Here is a 17,055-nt window from a genome sequence, read left to right as displayed (position 1 = left end):
CAGTCATATTCTCAATGACAAATATGAAATTCTCTTGGAAGGTAAGAAAAGCTGGTGCTACCGTAGAAAATGTTGCGAAATCAACCGTTTTTAATATCCCGCTGGACACAAGGAAACGTGTGCCCGAAACGCCACCAATTGACGTTCGTGTCTATCGTTCAGAGACTGGGAAATGTAAAATGACCTTGCTGGCTCGCTCCGACCACTAGCCAGGTCTGTATTAATAACGACTCTATGTTTAGGTGGAAGAAGCACCCACGCATTATCCCTTGGTCAGAGCTAAACAGGGCCCTTTTTCCATCAAAATTTGCATCTGCCACGGACATTGCAAGTAGTTGTGATGAGTGTGCAACCAACACTTGTACTTGTTCCCCTCTCTCTGCTTGTTCTTTCGGAGTGCAACCAAACAAACCCAGCATGCCCTCCCTTTTTGTTTAAAGCATTCAGATTAACACCTTTTTCAAATAAGACAAGAAAAAAAAAGTTTTGACCTAGCAGGAGTACACATTAGCTGGAAGGGCAGATTACCGGAAGTCTGGTCACCTTCCAAGTTCCCAAGCTCAACGCACTGATGGCTTCCTCCTTTCTTCAACGCCAAACCTTTTCAGCAGCACTGGTGGATCCACAGCATGAGTGCATGATCGTTTGGTTGGAGCGTGCTGGTAACTGCCAAGTGATCTTGAGTCTTGACCAAACCCATCTACTACAACTGAAACTAAATTAATAGACACCCAAATTATGACCAACAAATCTTCAGAGTTCTCCCACGTTGCTGAGCCTATACATAGAGTCCACCATTTCTGACCTGTAGCCCAACTGCTCATGCCATGCGGCGCCTCTCTTCAAAATTTTTGTACCACCGGCTAACGTTCTTCTTCCTTTTCAAAACTGAATTTAATTTCTGTCTCGATGTCAATGCTGCTGAAACAAAGTGAACAGTTTGGTTGCGTGAGCATGGCCCACCACTCATTCAATAGGGTTTGCAAAGTTGGTCTCTTTCAGGCTTCAGTTGGTGGGTGAGAGTCGCAACCATATCTCTGAACGAGTAGTGTTGAAACTTGCAGGTTAGACTTCAGAAGGGGAGTGTTGAGCTGTGGAAAGAGTATTCGGTTTGGCTAGATTAGTGGAAAGCATACTGCTACTTCGTAAACGTGTTTGCACATTTGTTCAATGCAAATGAAAAAGAAAACAGATTCTTAAAGCTATTTCTTTTCCATTGCATTGCGAAGGGACAGTAACTTCTAATACTAAGCACTACTACCTCCGTTTTCAAAATACAAGACGTTTTAGATTTGTCTTAAGTGAAACATTTTAAAATTGAGTAAAATGCACTCACGGTTGTAGTTCTTTTGCAAAGGTGCCGATTTAGTCTTATATCTTTGAAAATGCATGTCTGAGTTCTAAGACTATGTTTAGTGGTTCGTTACAGGTACTAAGCGTGTTTTCGCGCATCTGACCGGTTGACGTGTCGGTTTGATTCATGCCACGTCGACATGGACCCGCACGTTGGGTAACCCTTTGAAATGTGCATTTGCACAAACCCAGCCGCGCGCAGGCACGTGACACGAATCTTTTTCTTTTTTGGAGAACACACGTAACATGAATCGGACGGTGAAAGTCAGAATATACTAGGAAAAGGCCCAAACCCAAAGACGTTGAGGCCAATCCATTAAACAATTTCGAGCCGAAACAAAAGCACCTCAGAGATCTGCGCGCAAAAATAGCCTGTCCATGCGCGACCCCCTGGCCCGCGCGCAGCCTCACATCAGACCCGTGCCAGCTGGGCAGGCCCATGGCCGTGGGCTGCGACGAGCCCATTAAATCCCGACCTCCGCTTTCCCCTTCGGCCTCCGCCCTCTCCCCGTTGCCCGCGTCCCTGTGCTCTCTCAGATCTAGGGTTTGCCCGGCCTTCGTCCTTCTTGGGCCGAGCCCTCCCCGCACCGCGCCGACCCGAGTTGGACCACCGCTCCTCTCCGCCTCCTCCGCCGGCCCGCCTCCTTCTCCTCCTCCGCCGGCCCGTCTCCTTCCCTCCCGCCGGCCCACCGCCGCCTCCTCCGTAAGCCGACGCGCTCGAAGCCGCCGCCGGCTTCGTCTAGTCGAACCAGCGCCACGCCGTCCCCTTCGACTTCTCCAACCAGCAAGGTGAGCGTCTACCTCCAGTGCGATTCGCGACTGTCATATGCTCCGTATTCTCTCTTTGCAAAAGATTTATTGTGGTTTTTGTAGCTGTGAACTGGTATTGTTTGTATGTCTGGAATGGTGTTGTTTGTGCTGCTATGATTCTCTAGTGTTTGTATGCTCTATCCAGTACTCCATTTATAGTATTTTTCTCTCACTATGAAAGTTGATTAATATATGAAATCAAGCAATGCATGCTAAATCTAGCCAAAACACACCATTTCAGGCCAATCATGTCGAAATTAGGTACTATACAGGTACAGCTACTCTGTCACTGTAACGACATTCTGAATTGGAGGATAATTCGGCTGTTGCGGCGGTGCCAAACAGCTACTTTGTTATAGCACATAGGTGCTGTTCATAGCTTATATTTTGCAAATGGGTTTAGTCATGTCAGATGTTACAGAGTTTAGCCACGATGGTGTAAAAAAATTCTGGTCTTCATGGCAAGATGGTTTTGGCTTTCGTAGTCTGGTGTGACAATTTTTTTTTTTGCTGTGTGGGACAGTCTTGTTATGTCACTTTGAGGTTGATGTTTTTGTAACTGTAGCGACTCCCAGAAATCTGAAGATATAATGGTTTCATGCTTACACCTTACACGATCCTTATTTATCTTTTGCAGTAGCCCAGCTAGGTTTCTTCCATTAGGTTGCTATCAGCCCTTGGGTGATCCATCCTATTACTCACTAGTTTTGGCTCAGTGCTTAGCTTGTTTCCAGGAACATGCATCGGAAGCTATGTTAGATCTTAAAGCAAATCATAGGTTGAGATGTTTGACTTAAAAGAGTTGCCAGGTGATTGTGCATTGAGCGTGATCTAGTAACATAATCTTATCATAGTGAAATCATACAAGATTTCTGTTGTCTATCTGTGATGCGTGCCTTTTTTCAAGTTTATTTGAGCCTCATTATGAAACTATCCAAGTGTGTTCTGTTTTGACTACATTAGGTCTGACATGATTTTATTTGATCAATCATTCTGATTTGGCAGGCTTGTGGGTGCCATCAGATAATCTTTCTCAGGATGGGTGAGCCAAACGGCAATGACAATACAATGGTTCATGACAGTGAGATGGTTGTCGGTAATGAGATGATACATGGCAATGAAATTGTTCACGGTAGTGAGATGATCCATGGTGATGAGATGGTTGAAGGGAGTGAGATGGTCCATGGGAATGGGATGGTCCATGATGATGAAATGATGGATGGTAATGAGATGGTCCACGGTAATGATATGATTCAAGTTCATGACTTGATCAATGGTCATGAGATGGTTCAAGTTAACGACATGGTTAATGGTGATGAGATGTCCCATGGTAATGAGTTGGTCAGTGCTGAGGTGACCCCACCAGCCTTATCAAGACGCCGGAGAAAGAAGTCACTAGTATGGGAGCACTTCACTATTGAACCTGTGCCTGGGGATATTGGATGCCAACGAGCATGCTGCAATTTATGCAAGTCAACATTTGCGTACAGTTCTGGGACAAAAATTGCAGGTACTAGCCATCTCAAGAGGCACATAACGCTTGGCTCGTGTCCTATGATAAAGAACCAAGATAGGAAACTGTTACTGCCTTCAGCTGGAGGAGTGACTGACAATGATGGTGAGGGTACTGTAGAACGGCCTTCTAAGAGACGCTACAGATATACTGGCTTTGCAAATGCTACATTTGATCAAGACCGTAGCAGCTCATATCTGGCGAAGCTCATCATTTTGCATGACTACCCACTTCATATTGTTCAGCAGCCAGCCTTTACTGCCTTTACAGAGAGCCTGCAGCCGCGTTTCAGGGTTGCGGGTGTTGATACAATGGAGCAAGAGGTGTATGCTGTTTATCAGAAAGAGAGACACAACTTACTGCAAGCATTGAGCACTATGCCTGGAAGGATCAGCCTCGCCATAGGATTGTGGACAACTAGTCAGACTCTTGGTTATGTTTCCCTTGCAGGACAGTTTATTGACACAGAGTGGAAAGTGCATCGAAGAATGCTTAACTTCAGGATGGTGTCTTCTCCTCATTCAGAAAATGCACTTAGTGAAGCTATTAGCTCGTGCCTTACGGATTGGAATATGAAGGACAAACTATTCACCATCACATTGGATAATGATTGCTCATCGCATGATATTTACAGTGCGAATCTGAGAGATTATCTCTCCAATAAGAACAACCTCATGCTTAAGGGCCAGCTTTTTGTTGTGAGGTGCTATGCCAATATCCTGAATGCAGTTGCACATGATGTCATTGCTTCAATTCATGGTGTTATCTATAATATCCGTGAAAGCATAAAGTTCATAAAAGCTTCTAATGACCGTGAAGAGAGGTTTGCTGAGATTGCTCTGCAGCTGGAGATTCCCGGCACAAAGACCCTGTGCCTTGATGTTACAACACAGTGGAATACCACTTACCTTATGCTCCTTGCTGCCTTGGATTATAGGCAGGCATTCACCACACTGGAGACATCTGATGATAACTACAATGAGTCCCCTTCTGCGGAGGACTGGAAGAAGGTGGATGCTGCCTGCAATTATTTGAAGTTTCTCTATGATTCTGCACTTAGCATCATGGCAGCTGCAAATCCAACTTCTAACTTATTCTTCCACGAGGCGTGGAAACTTCAGCTAGAACTTTCAAATGCCATAGCTCATGAAGATCCTGTTTTCAGTAGCATCGCCAAAGAAATGCATGAGAGGTTTGACAAGTACTGGAAGGATTGCAACCTTGTTCTGGCCATTGCAGTTGTCATGGACCCTCGTTTCAAGATGAAACTTGTTGAGTTCAGTTACTCCAAAATTTATGGCATGGAGGCAGCGAAGTATGTTAAGGTCGTGGATGATGCTATTCATGAGCTTTACAAGGAGTATGTTGCACAGCCCCTCCCCTTGACGCCAGCCTATGTTGAGCAGGGGGAAGCTAATAAAAATGTGCATGCCAGTCAGAATAATAATACAGTAACCCCACCTTCTACTGGGGATGGACTTCTAGACTTTGACATATACCTTTCAGAGATAGCAGTAAGCCAGCCCTCAAAATCTGAGCTGGAGCAGTACTTGGAAGAAGCCCTGACACCTCGCATCCAAGACTTTGAAATTGTGGACTGGTGGAAGCTTAACACGCTTAAGTTTCCAACATTGTCGAAGATGGCCCGTGATATCTTGGCCATCCCTATGTCCATGGTGAGTAGGGGCAGCTCCATATTTTCAGCAGCAACAACCGGAAGTCGGATGCTTGATGACTATAGAAGCTCACTGCGTCCTGAAACTGTGGAGGCACTGTTCTGTACAAAAGATTGGCTCCAGTATTCGCCGCCTCCTCCAGAAGCCTCCGGCTCTGCAGCGGTGAAGATGGAGTAATGGTTCTTTTAGTACTACTGCCTCCTGAAAAAGGTTTTTTTTTTCTGGTGTTCAGCTTAGTTGCGCTAGCGCTCTTGCTCGATTATTTGCCTTAGATGTGCTCTAATTATTCATGCTTATCTGATTGTGAGTTTGTGACACACTAAGCTAGGTGGGGTTCTTGCCAGTGATTCACTGGTATATGTTGTTACTATGTACAACCGCCTGACCATCGTCGGTGGCTTGTTTTCATGCATTGCATTTCCATTGTGCATCCAACCTGACGGCTGCTTTAAAATAGATTTTGGTCTCTAGCAGATTCTGTATTGTATGGAATTAATAGGTCTATCTTCCAATGTGAGGTGTGGTGTAAATCATGCATATGCATACAGTTCACCACTTCTGACCTGTTGCCCAACTGCTCATGCCATGAGGCGCCTCTCTCCAATTTTCTCTACCACTGGCCAAAGTTCTTTTTCCAAACTGAGTTAATTCCTGTCTGGATGTCAATGCTGCCGAAACATGTGAACAGTTAGGTTGCGTGAGCATGACCAATCATTAAATAATCCTTGGGTTTGCGAAGCTGGTCTTGCTTGCATGCACTTCAGGTCTGACCTGGTCTCTCTTTCCGCTTCAGATGGTGGGTCAGAGCTTGGAAAAAAAATCTCTGAACTATTGTAGAAACTTGCCGGTTAGACTTCAGAAGGGTGTGTGTTGAGCTGTGCCTAATGCCCGAAAGATTGTTCAGACTTGAGAGCTCACGTGGTTGCCAAGCATTCAAGCGACTCATGTCATGGATGATGGATCATGAATTCATGATGAATATCATGGAAAAAGTTCTGAAGGATTTGTGAGTGGAAGCAGCTGCCGTATGCTGTACTCGGAATTGTCTGTGCATGTGTTCGGCAGTAGGATCATGCTGGTTCAGGGAACAGAACAGATCAACAGGTCTCGGCTGGCTGCACAAATTATGCAGCCTATTCCCTCCGTTCCTAAATTCTTGTCATGTTTTTGTTCAAATTTGAACTAAAAAGAGTATATAACAAGGAGGTCAACCACAATAATTACAGGTGTCATTTGCTGCAAATATAAGGGAGAAAACTGTAGTAATTCAATCTGTAGAAGTATACAATCTGTTCATCAGTCACCACCCACACCAACTTCCTTTGTGCTCTAGTTTCATAAAGAAAGTTCTTCGACACCACACACACTCCTACAAAAATAATCAAGAAAGAAATTGAAAATAAAAAACTAACTATAGATTATGTCCAGTAACTTCATAAAGAAGTTCTTCGACACCACACACACTCCTACAAAAATAATCAATAAAGAAATTGAAAATAAAAAACTAACTATAGATTATGTCCTGTCACTTTGCATTTTTCTTCTTTCGGTTACGTAAAGAATGGTAAGAGCCAGCATATGTACACAGTAACAGGGGAGCAGCTTCTCTCTTACTTCACCTCCTATACAGAATTTCCACACCATACAAATGAAAACTAGGGTTACTTTTGGGTCTCTTATATTACATGTTTTGTATACGGTACAGGTCATGAACGTCTGAGCTACCGAACGGCGCGAAGTCGGAACGTTGCAAATGATTCGACTGGCTCTGATTGGAAGAACGTTCAGTGTGAGCTTCACTTGACAGAGCATCACCAGTTGGGGCGGTAATGGACAGTAGACTGGCAGGCGGGGGCCTTGGGCTCGCTGCACAACAGTGCCGGACATTGATCCTGTGTGTGATGGTTTCAGTTGAGGTGCTACCTGTCACATTGACCAAGAGAACAGCCTCCTTGTCTCTAGTCACTTCGCACCACCCGTTCTGTATAACTCCGCTGACAGATTCTTCTTCCGTGTAGTGGTTTTCATGATGCACGGTAACTTCGATCGTTTCTCCAGGTTCAATGAGACCAATTGATGGTAGAACCTACAAAGAATAGCATATAAGAGAATATTATTGGTATGGCTGACAGTAAAATAAAACACAATGAGATCGAAACAATAAAAATTTTGAGGATCAATATCAGGAACAGCTATGACTTGATAATGGTAGCGCAGGTCCGTGCATGCATAAATTGGCAAAACTTGGCTTAATCTTCAAAAAAGAGCACCAGAGTTGAGCCTCTCCCCATGCCTATTTTGGCACAATGGATATAACCTATATCTAATTTTCCCGGAATGAGTTACTGATAAAGAAGTTTCAGTCTTACAAGTACAAGCGAGGTCCCGTTGTTCTCCAGATTTTGTTGTTCTAGAATGAGAATGAATATTGTATAATTCCAAGTTGACTAATGAGTAATGGATAGGCAATGTTCCATTCAACTACCCAAACAACCAAAAGAATGATTAATAATCTTAGGGCTGCAAGTGGAAAAAAGATATTTCTGGGCAAGCGAGGATGTTTGATATCAAAATACTAGTATGATGTGGCAAAATAAATAAGTTTGTATGACTAAACAAAATCTAAATCTGACAAACGCAAGAAAGCAAGTAAGCAACAAGAGAAATGTACAAATTATACGGAGTAGTATTTTTTAAAAACCAAAAAGGTAGAAAATATAGCTCATACCTCAAGCCATTGTGGAAACCCAAAGGATGCCCTTGGAACAAAATCAGGTTCTGTTCCATCCTGCTTGCTGGTCGACTGGCCTTCACACAAAATTTCAAAAGCACATTTGTTTATTCCACAGTTATTAGCTATTCGCAGGACAACAGTTTCTTGATTGTCCAATATAATATTGTTTGTGCTGATTATAGTGTCTGGAACACAATGGGACTCTTGAAGCAAACACCGTAGTTTTTCATTAGATGCGATTATCTTTCCATACTCTTGCCTTCTTATCAGCTCGTCTACTCTTGCAATATCAACACTAAATGTACACCTCACTGGTTTATGATCACTATCCGTGATATCCATGCAAGCTTCATACCTATCAAATATAGAACAAAAACAAGCATGATTATAATTGAGAAGGGACAAGATTGCTGTAGATTCTCTCTAGAAATAATGGTAAATTTTAGAATCTTACGATGTAATTGCTGCAACAACTGGGCACTGTAATGAGCATTCACCTATTGATTCGGAACAGCTATCCCGATACAATATTCTATCACACCAAGCAGGTATTCTCTTCTTCTCACCCGAATCATACCCTACATCAGAACTAATGGTTTGAAACTTTATTGTGATAAAACTGGAACATTTTGACTGAGCATGAAACATAGTATACCTGCAAGACCCGGTTGGTGTCTTTGGAATTTGTAAGTTGGGGGAAATCTAATAAAACCTTCACGCATTCCTTGAAACACATTTCCTGCCTTCATTTCTGCTCGAAGCTGATCCCTGTCTCGAAGCCAGTCGAAGCTCCTTTGCGAGACCATGTCTCTTGCCTCATCATAGGTGATGCCATCAAGTCGGTAGTTGAAATCACCAAGAAAGACAACCATATCAGCCTCTGCAAGCTCAGGTCTATCTTCATCGGGCTGATTTCCATTGGCCTGCCAGTATGACAATATTTGTGCATAAGTATGATTTGATGCAATTGAAGTTAATTAAGGTTGGAAATTGTTCCAGAAAGCCACTTGATGATCACATACATTCACAGCTTTATGCAATTGGACAGATGTAGCAGAAACTGTAACAGAAGGAGACAAACCAAGTTATAAGCATAAGTTATAATAAAGAACTACTTAATACTACTTGAAAGAGGAAAGGTGAGAATGGAAAACCTGCAGATCCATGAGGTTTGTTAAAGTTCATCGTCCGATAAATATGATCGAAGTCAGCATTACGACGGGTAACATTTTCCAGATGTGCAGCAAAATGGTTGTTCACAAAACATATCCTGCGGTCGTAGACTCTAATCCTTAACCCAACACCACCCTGCAAGAACAGTCAGCTGTCTTTATAATGCAATGCAAAATTTCAACAGAACTATAGCGCTTTACTTATCTGCAAGTGGCAATTATCACAAGATAATAAGCAAATAATGTGACTCCTTATACATCGTTAACAAGTGGTGATAGTTTTCTCGGTGACTAGTGAGGTTGTTTCTCCCGATGAAAATAGACACGGGCTGGCCTTGGAACAAGAATACAAAGAAAAACATTTTCAGTATTTTATGAATTATATTACAGCATCCAACTGCTCTTCTGCTTACCACTTTCTGTCAGAAAGAATTTTAGTTATTTATAGAAGGTACAAGGACAGATCTTAGAAAGTGGCAAGTGGTAATGTGCACATCAACAGATGGTAAATTCTACAAAAAGAAAGAGCTAATACACATTTTCGGGATCAGGTACCTTGTTGCCAATAGCACGTCCAAAGCCACATGGCACTGCAGCAGCATCAACATCACCAACATGTGGCTTAAGGTCCTTCCTTGCCCTTGAAACAATCATAAAGTACAGAAAAATGTGAAGGCCCGAAAGGTAATAAATAAGTGATAACAGAAAATTATTACGCATTATTAATAGATGATTTCATGCCAAGGCAGTACCATGCAACAATAAGTAATCCAGCCAGCTGCCTTGAACCAACTCGGTGGAAGGATATCCCTTCATCAAGTATCTTGCCAATATTGTCTATCCACCATTGCCCATTGGCACTACCCTCAAGCCCTACCTATGGCCATAAGCAAGAAAACTTGAATCAAATGTTCACCTCAGAGAACTTACCCACAAGAAGAACATTTCTCAATGTAGCTGGTGTTATACACCTCGCGAAATGGAATGGAACCAGAATAAGAAGAAAATTTATTGTCACGAGTAATGTCCAAAATTGAAAACTGTACGTAATTCATTATTCCCTTTCAGTTCACCCTGCTAATTTCTCCAAGTCCTCAGTGTACCATCATCACATCAATAATACTAATATAAAATTAACATGGAATCAAGCAAGTTAAAATATACTAAAAGAAAAGTATGCCAACAAGAGTCAAAGGACAATTATTATGCTCAGAAAAATGCAATATACATCCTGGTGGCTAAAACAACATGTAGCATAAACAATATAGCATTATGGTACAGTGGGACGGTGGTATAAACAAATGCAACTAATTGCTTGGATAATGCAGAACCAGGCACATGACAAGGAAATACTACCTCCCCACCCCCGTATATCATAATAAGTTTTGTTCCATATTTTAGCAAATTAAGAAACAGCGTCACCAGTCAATTATTGCTCACTTCCGTCCCTCTATTTATACTCCCTCCGCTGATTTTTACAAGCGCGGTTGATTTGGCATGGTCTCTAAAACCGAACTTTGACCGTTAGTTCATTTTACGATATACTCAATAACCATGATCATGTGAAGCTACTTTCAAGTTTGATTTATTAGTACCACTTCAGCATCACCAGTTAAGCATTAAGGTACTTGAATCTCGAAATATGTGGCCACCTTATAAAAACTATCAGCAGGCCTACTGTTTATATTTTGAAACAAGGTGAGAGGCAAACAGTTCTACTTTGAAACAGAGGGAGTATGGACAATAAGCATCCATCAATAAAGAAACAAATTGGCAGTTCTAACTATATAGTGCAAGCGTAACAATTAATGCAGAAACATGCTTTCTGTTTTTCACTTGTTACCAATTTGCTTACATTAACATTTAACAATAGCTTCATGTGCTTGGCTTCAGAGCAACAAAACAAGAAAACGTGAAGTGGCTGGTAAGGTCAAGTATCTTACACTTTCTTTAGCTGCAGCCATGGCAAGAACTCCAGCACCCATCTCGACCTCTTGCAAGCCAACAACCACCAACCCAACATCAGATGATGCACTAGCCAACCATGACCAAAGTGATTCAGGAGATGCTTTCTCCTGTGCAACATTCCAAGTTCCAACTAGCATTTTAATGTTCTCTATCCTTGTATAGAACAACTCCCTTTTCGCCAGTTCAGTTCGCAGAATATCGTCTAGAGGACCTGGGGAAGTTAGAGGCCATCCTCGAATACCACCATGCTGGGCCAAAGTAAAGATGTATGAACCACCAACAGCCATATGTATGACTGGACAGCTATGTCCAGTCCATCCTGCCAAAAGGTTACCTTCAACATCCATGACTTGAATAGTACCACTGGCATAGCCCACCCACATCCTTTCTCCAAGTGCCTTTATGCATTGAACAGAAGAATTATGATGATGGAACTCTTGTAGCCAATTCCCATATCCATCCCACATAATAATCGAACCATCTGTGCAGCCTGACCAAATTGTTCCATCCATTGCTTGAGCCACTGCTTCTGTTCGACGGTTATCTTCGACGAATGTCCCTTTTGTTGCAACTCTGCGTACTGCATCACCTGCCCCCATCAAGGCACTCCAAGATTTCTGGAAGAATGTAAAAGAACCTTGGGGTTTCTCCTTCTTTGTGGGTTTTACTCTGATTTCTTCCTCTATAAATTGTTCTGGCATCACCGGTGGCTCTAGACGAGCTGACTCTACTTGGCCATCCATGCCAAATACTTTTAAGAGCTCCCTTGTCCGAGCATCCCTATAGAAAGCATATCAGAAAAATTAGTCCCAACTCCCATGGGTTAACAAACTTGAGGAACCTGATGCAACAAATCTATATTCAAGAAAGCATACCAAAGAGCAAATGTCATGCTAGTTAGACTCCAAACTTTCGCTCGACAGTGGTCCGCAAGCATGTGTTTCACATCAGTAGTGGGTAAAGAAAACATGTTACCAACTGTGGCATGGTTTCTAAGGTCAATATACGCTTGTTCGACCAGCAAAGCAGCCATATGTTTTTCTTCTGGTGTTAGTGACAGGGACTTAGCTATGGCATTCCAAGGCCATGCCTTAATAACACCCCCTTCGGTGCCTGACCATATTTCACCTGTTTCCAAGAGATTGAAATGAAACAAATCAATTTGGGACTAGTGATTCAAACATCGATGGTGCTTGAGTGCAAAATGAAAGATCAAAAAAGAAAAAAGAAAATTATTCTTGGAATAAACCGTGTAACTAGGAAAATTAAATCATTTGTCAAATAGGTTTCAGTGTTTCACGGTATTCAATCAAGAATCTCATGGACTTAACATTCTCCGATTAACAAGTCCTGATTTGAAATTTTGATATGAGAGTTGAACATTTCATAAGCTAATTCTGCTCATAAGATCGAAGAGGAACTGGAAGATGAATGAGTGAGTGGCTAGGCGAAATCCTTTGCTTTCAGTTGTAATAAGGGCTGTTAAAAATTCTTTGCTTTCAGCTGTAACTTGTAAGTAACTAATAAGGGCTGTTTGTGCCATCGCCGGCTTAAGAATTTCCATTTGCTCAAAGCATTCAATGGAAAACAAAACTGCTACGGGTGAACAAGGAAGAATTTCTTACCGCATGACGTCACGACCATGGAGAGCACCGGCGTGCGGCTGCACGCCTGCCACGAGAGGACCTCCTTGAACAGGGGCGCGTCCTCGCCGCCATCCACCGCGGCTGCCGCCGGCGCGAGTTCCATGCGCCACGCGCGGATCCTCCCGTCCTTGTGGCCCGTCCAGAGCAGCTTGTTGGCGCCGTCGACGGCGACGCAGAGCGCGGGCGGCGCGGGGACGGACTCGACGAAGGGCGCGCTCTCCTCGTCGCCCCGGCGCGCCGTCGTCTGCGGAGCCCCGTGGAACACCTCGTCGAGCGCCCACACCCGGACCCCGGACTCGGCCCCGGCCCACAGCTGGTTGAGCCGCGGCTCGCAGGCCAGTGCCCGCAGGAAGGAGCACACCTGCGTCTCCCGCGGCGGGTGGGGCCGCACCTCGAGCGACGGCGGGCGGCCCGGGTGCATGGCCGCGCGGCGCGGCACGCGGAAGATGCCCTCGCCCCCGCCCGCGCCGACGAACTCCGGCAGCGCCCGCGCCTCCTCGCCGCCGCCGCGGCTCAAGGGCCCAGCGCGCAAGTACGGGACGGAGCACGCCGAGGCGGAGGCGGAGGCGATGGGGTCGTCATCGGCGCTGCGCGAGCTGAGGACCGCGTGGCGGGCGGCCGCCACCGCGTCCCGCGGCAGCGGTTGGCTGTGCGATATCCCCTTCCGCCGCCGCTCGTCGTCCGGCTCCATGACTCCCCCACAGCCCGCGACCTCTTCTCTCCGGCCGCAATTCCGCAATTCGAGCTCGCTCGGAGACGGCGAAGCCGGCAGGGGCAGGAGTGGGGGGAGAAGCCGCGGTGCGCCGTGGAGGGAAGGGAACTCGGGACCTCCTTCCAGACCTGGTGGTGTGACAGTGTGCGCGGAAGGCTAGCTAGCTCAGCAGCGCCTGCTTTATACTACGGGTGTATGGGTGCCTCGTGGACCGGGACCACGGGCGGTCCATGGCATGGGGTCCCCGGCGACGGCAGTGGGAAAGTGGGGGAGCTCCTTCTTCTCCCTCGCCGTGATGTTGGAAACGGCCGCCCGGAGAGGGAAGGTTTGGTATGGCCGGAATCGCTGCCCCCTTCGAAAGCTACGGCTCCCCTTTCCCGAATGGGTCGGAGTCAACTGTTTCGGGAAAGGCGAATTCTTGTAGGAAACCACAACCTTCTGTTTGTTTAGCTCCATTTGCTTGCTAGTCCTTCTACTCTTTCTGCTTAATCTGCTGCTGATAATGCTTCTGCTTTCCTTGGCAGAAGCAGAGTATCCGTTGCAAGTGCAGCTGATAATGCTTCGGGAGTATTTCGAGCCAATCTTTTTAGTGTTAGCGATTGTAAGTTGAGGAGATCTATTTTTCGTTAACATGATTTGATCGCACTTAATCTTCCAACTTAATATGTGTTTCTCTGTCTGATCTCAAAACAAATATTTTTTCATCCGAAATTACTTGTATCAGATTTAGTAAGAAGCTGTTAGGATAATCAGATGATTGGAAACTCGAGGAATTTCTAATTGACCGTCCATTGGCAAATGGAGTACATCTAACCGAGACTGAAATCCAGGATACCGACAAGACGATTGTTGCCGCACCGTTTGTTAGGTTTTGCCATTTATATATCCTCACAGGCTACCAAATGATAGAGACATGAGCAGAGACCCTCAACTCAAAACTTTCGTGCGAAAGGCGTGTGGTAGGCAGGATCGGACTGCTTTTTATCCATCTACGACTCGACAAAAACAACAAGGATAATCACTCTAGATCATGCCAAATCTACCTGTAGCTATGTACCGTCACCATGCTTTGATTTGATGTTCGGAGCACTTGTCAAGTCCACCAGGTGATGAACAACTGAAAGCAGATCGAGCTTAGCCACGTGGCTAACCAGGCTACATAGGCTCATACCACGGTCCCTATATAGACCGGGTCTAGTCACTTGTTGCCGGGCTAGAGCCTAGAGGGACCGGTCGCCCATTTCGTAGCTTCGGTCTGCGATGCATGAACCCCGGCCGGCCGGATAATATATCAACGGCCTGGATCATGACATATGTCATCCGGCCAGAGATCCATTGCCTAATCCAGTATGTATACATCGTTGTCAAGTCGCCCGAGTTTGGAGGCAGTGCAAGCGCCGACCAAATTAACATCAAGGAGGATGCATGGCCGATCGATCACGACCTGTAGTGCGACTTTTAACCAATCTGACGACCGATCTTAACTTCCCCGGATCGAAGTAAAGGATATTAGCAGTAGAAGATTACTCCGTAGATTGTAGATTGTCAAAAGTGTGACGACAGGGCATATCGATCGTGCAGGAGAAGCTAAGCAGGGCGTCACGTGGTCGCATGATCGATCGTGAATTCGTGATCGACACACTCGCCAAAGCAGTTGGACGGCCGGCCGGCTGGGTTGCGGATCCGGTCGTGAGTGGCCGATCGTTGCGCACTATCCAGCATTACCTTTATTTTTCTTTCTTTCTTTCTTTCTTTCTTTCTTTCTTTCTTTCTTTCTTTCTTTGTTTTGTACCACATACCAGCCTGCCACACACACGTATGGTCGAGTCAGCAAGGGCTAGCACCTGTGCATGCATAGTTATCGGTTTTGTTCGCACTGTCGGGTGTTGTCAGTCGATCGATCTTTGCGAAGAACTGGCCCGGAGCTAACTTGGCTAGATTCTCCATATAAAGTCCATATGACGTTGCCTTTGACATGAAAGGATGGATGGAACGATGTGTTGCATGAGAAGATAGCATTATTGACTACCGTTCTTCGTACGTACGCCGACCCAGCTGATCACATCAATCGTCCATCAGCTGTCAGCCAGGTGAGTAGGAAATTAATTAAAAACTATCTGAATTGGAAAAACAAAATAAAGGGATACACTCGCATACAAGCATCAAAACTTTTTTTTTACGCAACAAACATCATTTTTAAAAAGATTTTTTTTAAGATTTTCTCTCTGGATTCTGCTATTCCAGAAAACAACAATACCTTATGAAAACTACACGGGCTAATGCTCCGCTATGTAGGATCCCCACACTTAAGTTAAACTTTAACCAAAATTTGTTTTTTACTCTTTGATAGTTTGTTTTGCAATCGAAATAGATGGCAAAAACAAAGGATGTCTCAGGCTAGAACAGTGTCAAGCATGTTACAATTTTTCAGTCTCAGTGATGTAGTTATGGAGCACCTTAGCTTTGCACTTAGCACCACTTGGCTCATCCTTTGCATCGACTGGCTCATCTTGGGCATTTGGATCGAAATCAGAATTAGAACCAGAGTCATCATGGTGTCTGTCCTTGTTTTATTCTTGAGAATTGTCGTGATAAAGGCTTGGAGCTTGCTTTTCTATATCAAGTAAACCAAGAAAGTTACGCCATTTCTTGCTTGATTCTGGCAATTCTGTCCCTCCTAACCAGTTCATAGTCTGGCACCTTATCCATTTCAATTCTTCTACAAGTAAGATAAAAATAGATGAAAGATGGGATATGTGTAGACAGTACCAAAATTCTGGTAGAAGCAAGATAAAAATAAACCGTACCAAATTTTCTAAAATTGTGGTGGAGATCTCACCGTAATATTGCAAACCAGACAAAATTCAGATTGCAAGCTAGACAAAATGCAGATTGAAATTTCAATGCTCAACCACATATGCATCTAGGATCCAATTGCAAAGGATAAGACATTACCACCTGAAAAGTATAAGCAAGGCATCCTCAGAGTAAGCAACATGAAGTTTATCTGAAACTATGAATGATAATTACTCAATGACAAATGACATTCACCGAGGTTTTAAAAAGAAATTATTTATCTGAAACTCAAAAGAATGTGATTTACCAGGTGTGTTGTGCACATCAACAAATAGATAGGTTGTGTTACTGAGTATATGGAGAAAAAGGATTTTGTGTTACATTATGAGTAATGAATAAACATACATGGATTAATAAGACATCCATTGGATGACCTAGATAAATGGAGAAAAAGTGATTGAGGCCTAGAGGTATACATGTCAGATTGCCAATACTCTCACCATTATAATCCTCCCTGGAAATCTAAATGAGTGGCACCAAAATCTTGGTGTACAATTTTTAGACCGACAAAGACAAATGCTTCAAGAGTAGTTTTGCAGAGACTACCTTGACAAGTCTTTACTATGTGTAAGAAGCACAAAACATTTTTTACAAAAGCTGAAAGGACAAAACAGT

General features: G+C 44.1%; 2 protein-coding genes across 2 annotated transcripts; one reads left to right on the top strand and one right to left on the bottom strand.

Annotated features, from left to right (window-relative positions):
- The first annotated feature begins 1,848 nt into the window (after positions 1 to 1,848).
- On the top strand, positions 1,849 to 5,864 carry LOC104583740 (zinc finger BED domain-containing protein RICESLEEPER 2). The gene is made up of 2 exons (XM_014900006.2): positions 1,849 to 2,142; positions 3,169 to 5,864. The coding sequence occupies exon 2, from the start codon at positions 3,202 to 3,204 to the stop codon at positions 5,527 to 5,529; it is 2,328 nt and encodes a 775-aa protein (XP_014755492.1). The 5' UTR covers positions 1,849 to 2,142; positions 3,169 to 3,201; the 3' UTR covers positions 5,530 to 5,864.
- Positions 5,865 to 6,584: 720 nt separating this feature from the next.
- On the bottom strand, positions 6,585 to 13,981 carry LOC100829310 (type II inositol polyphosphate 5-phosphatase 15). Its single transcript, XM_003572372.4, has 11 exons — positions 12,852 to 13,981; positions 12,102 to 12,354; positions 11,202 to 12,006; positions 10,011 to 10,135; positions 9,814 to 9,898; positions 9,241 to 9,394; positions 9,109 to 9,146; positions 8,742 to 9,009; positions 8,541 to 8,664; positions 8,081 to 8,441; positions 6,585 to 7,438 (listed from the first exon to the last, which is right to left on the bottom strand). Exons 1-11 carry the CDS (start codon positions 13,561 to 13,563, stop codon positions 7,034 to 7,036), a joined length of 3,330 nt encoding a protein of 1,109 aa, XP_003572420.1. The 5' UTR covers positions 13,564 to 13,981; the 3' UTR covers positions 6,585 to 7,033.
- Between the last annotated feature and the right edge of the window lie 3,074 nt (positions 13,982 to 17,055).

Source organism: Brachypodium distachyon, chromosome 3 (assembly GCF_000005505.3).
Source record: "Brachypodium distachyon strain Bd21 chromosome 3, Brachypodium_distachyon_v3.0, whole genome shotgun sequence".
Classification (NCBI taxonomy): Eukaryota; Viridiplantae; Streptophyta; class Magnoliopsida; order Poales; family Poaceae; genus Brachypodium; species Brachypodium distachyon.
The sequence above is the reverse complement of the archived record's forward strand: the minus strand, read 5'-3'. Positions and strand labels throughout refer to the sequence as shown.

Excerpts from the sequence above, each read along its gene's own strand:
- LOC104583740 (XM_014900006.2), top strand. The coding sequence starts at position 3,202 with ATGGGTGAGCCAAACGGCAATGACAATACAATGGTTCATGACAGTGAG.
- LOC100829310 (XM_003572372.4), bottom strand. The coding sequence starts at position 13,563 with ATGGAGCCGGACGACGAGCGGCGGCGGAAGGGGATATCGCACAGCCAA. Across the intron at positions 9,899-10,010 it reads GGATTACTTATTGTTGCATG|GGCAAGGAAGGACCTTAAGC; the intron begins GTACTGCCTTGG and ends GATTGTTTCAAG. Across the intron at positions 9,395-9,813 it reads GACGTGCTATTGGCAACAAG|GGTGGTGTTGGGTTAAGGAT; the intron begins GTACCTGATCCC and ends CTGTTCTTGCAG.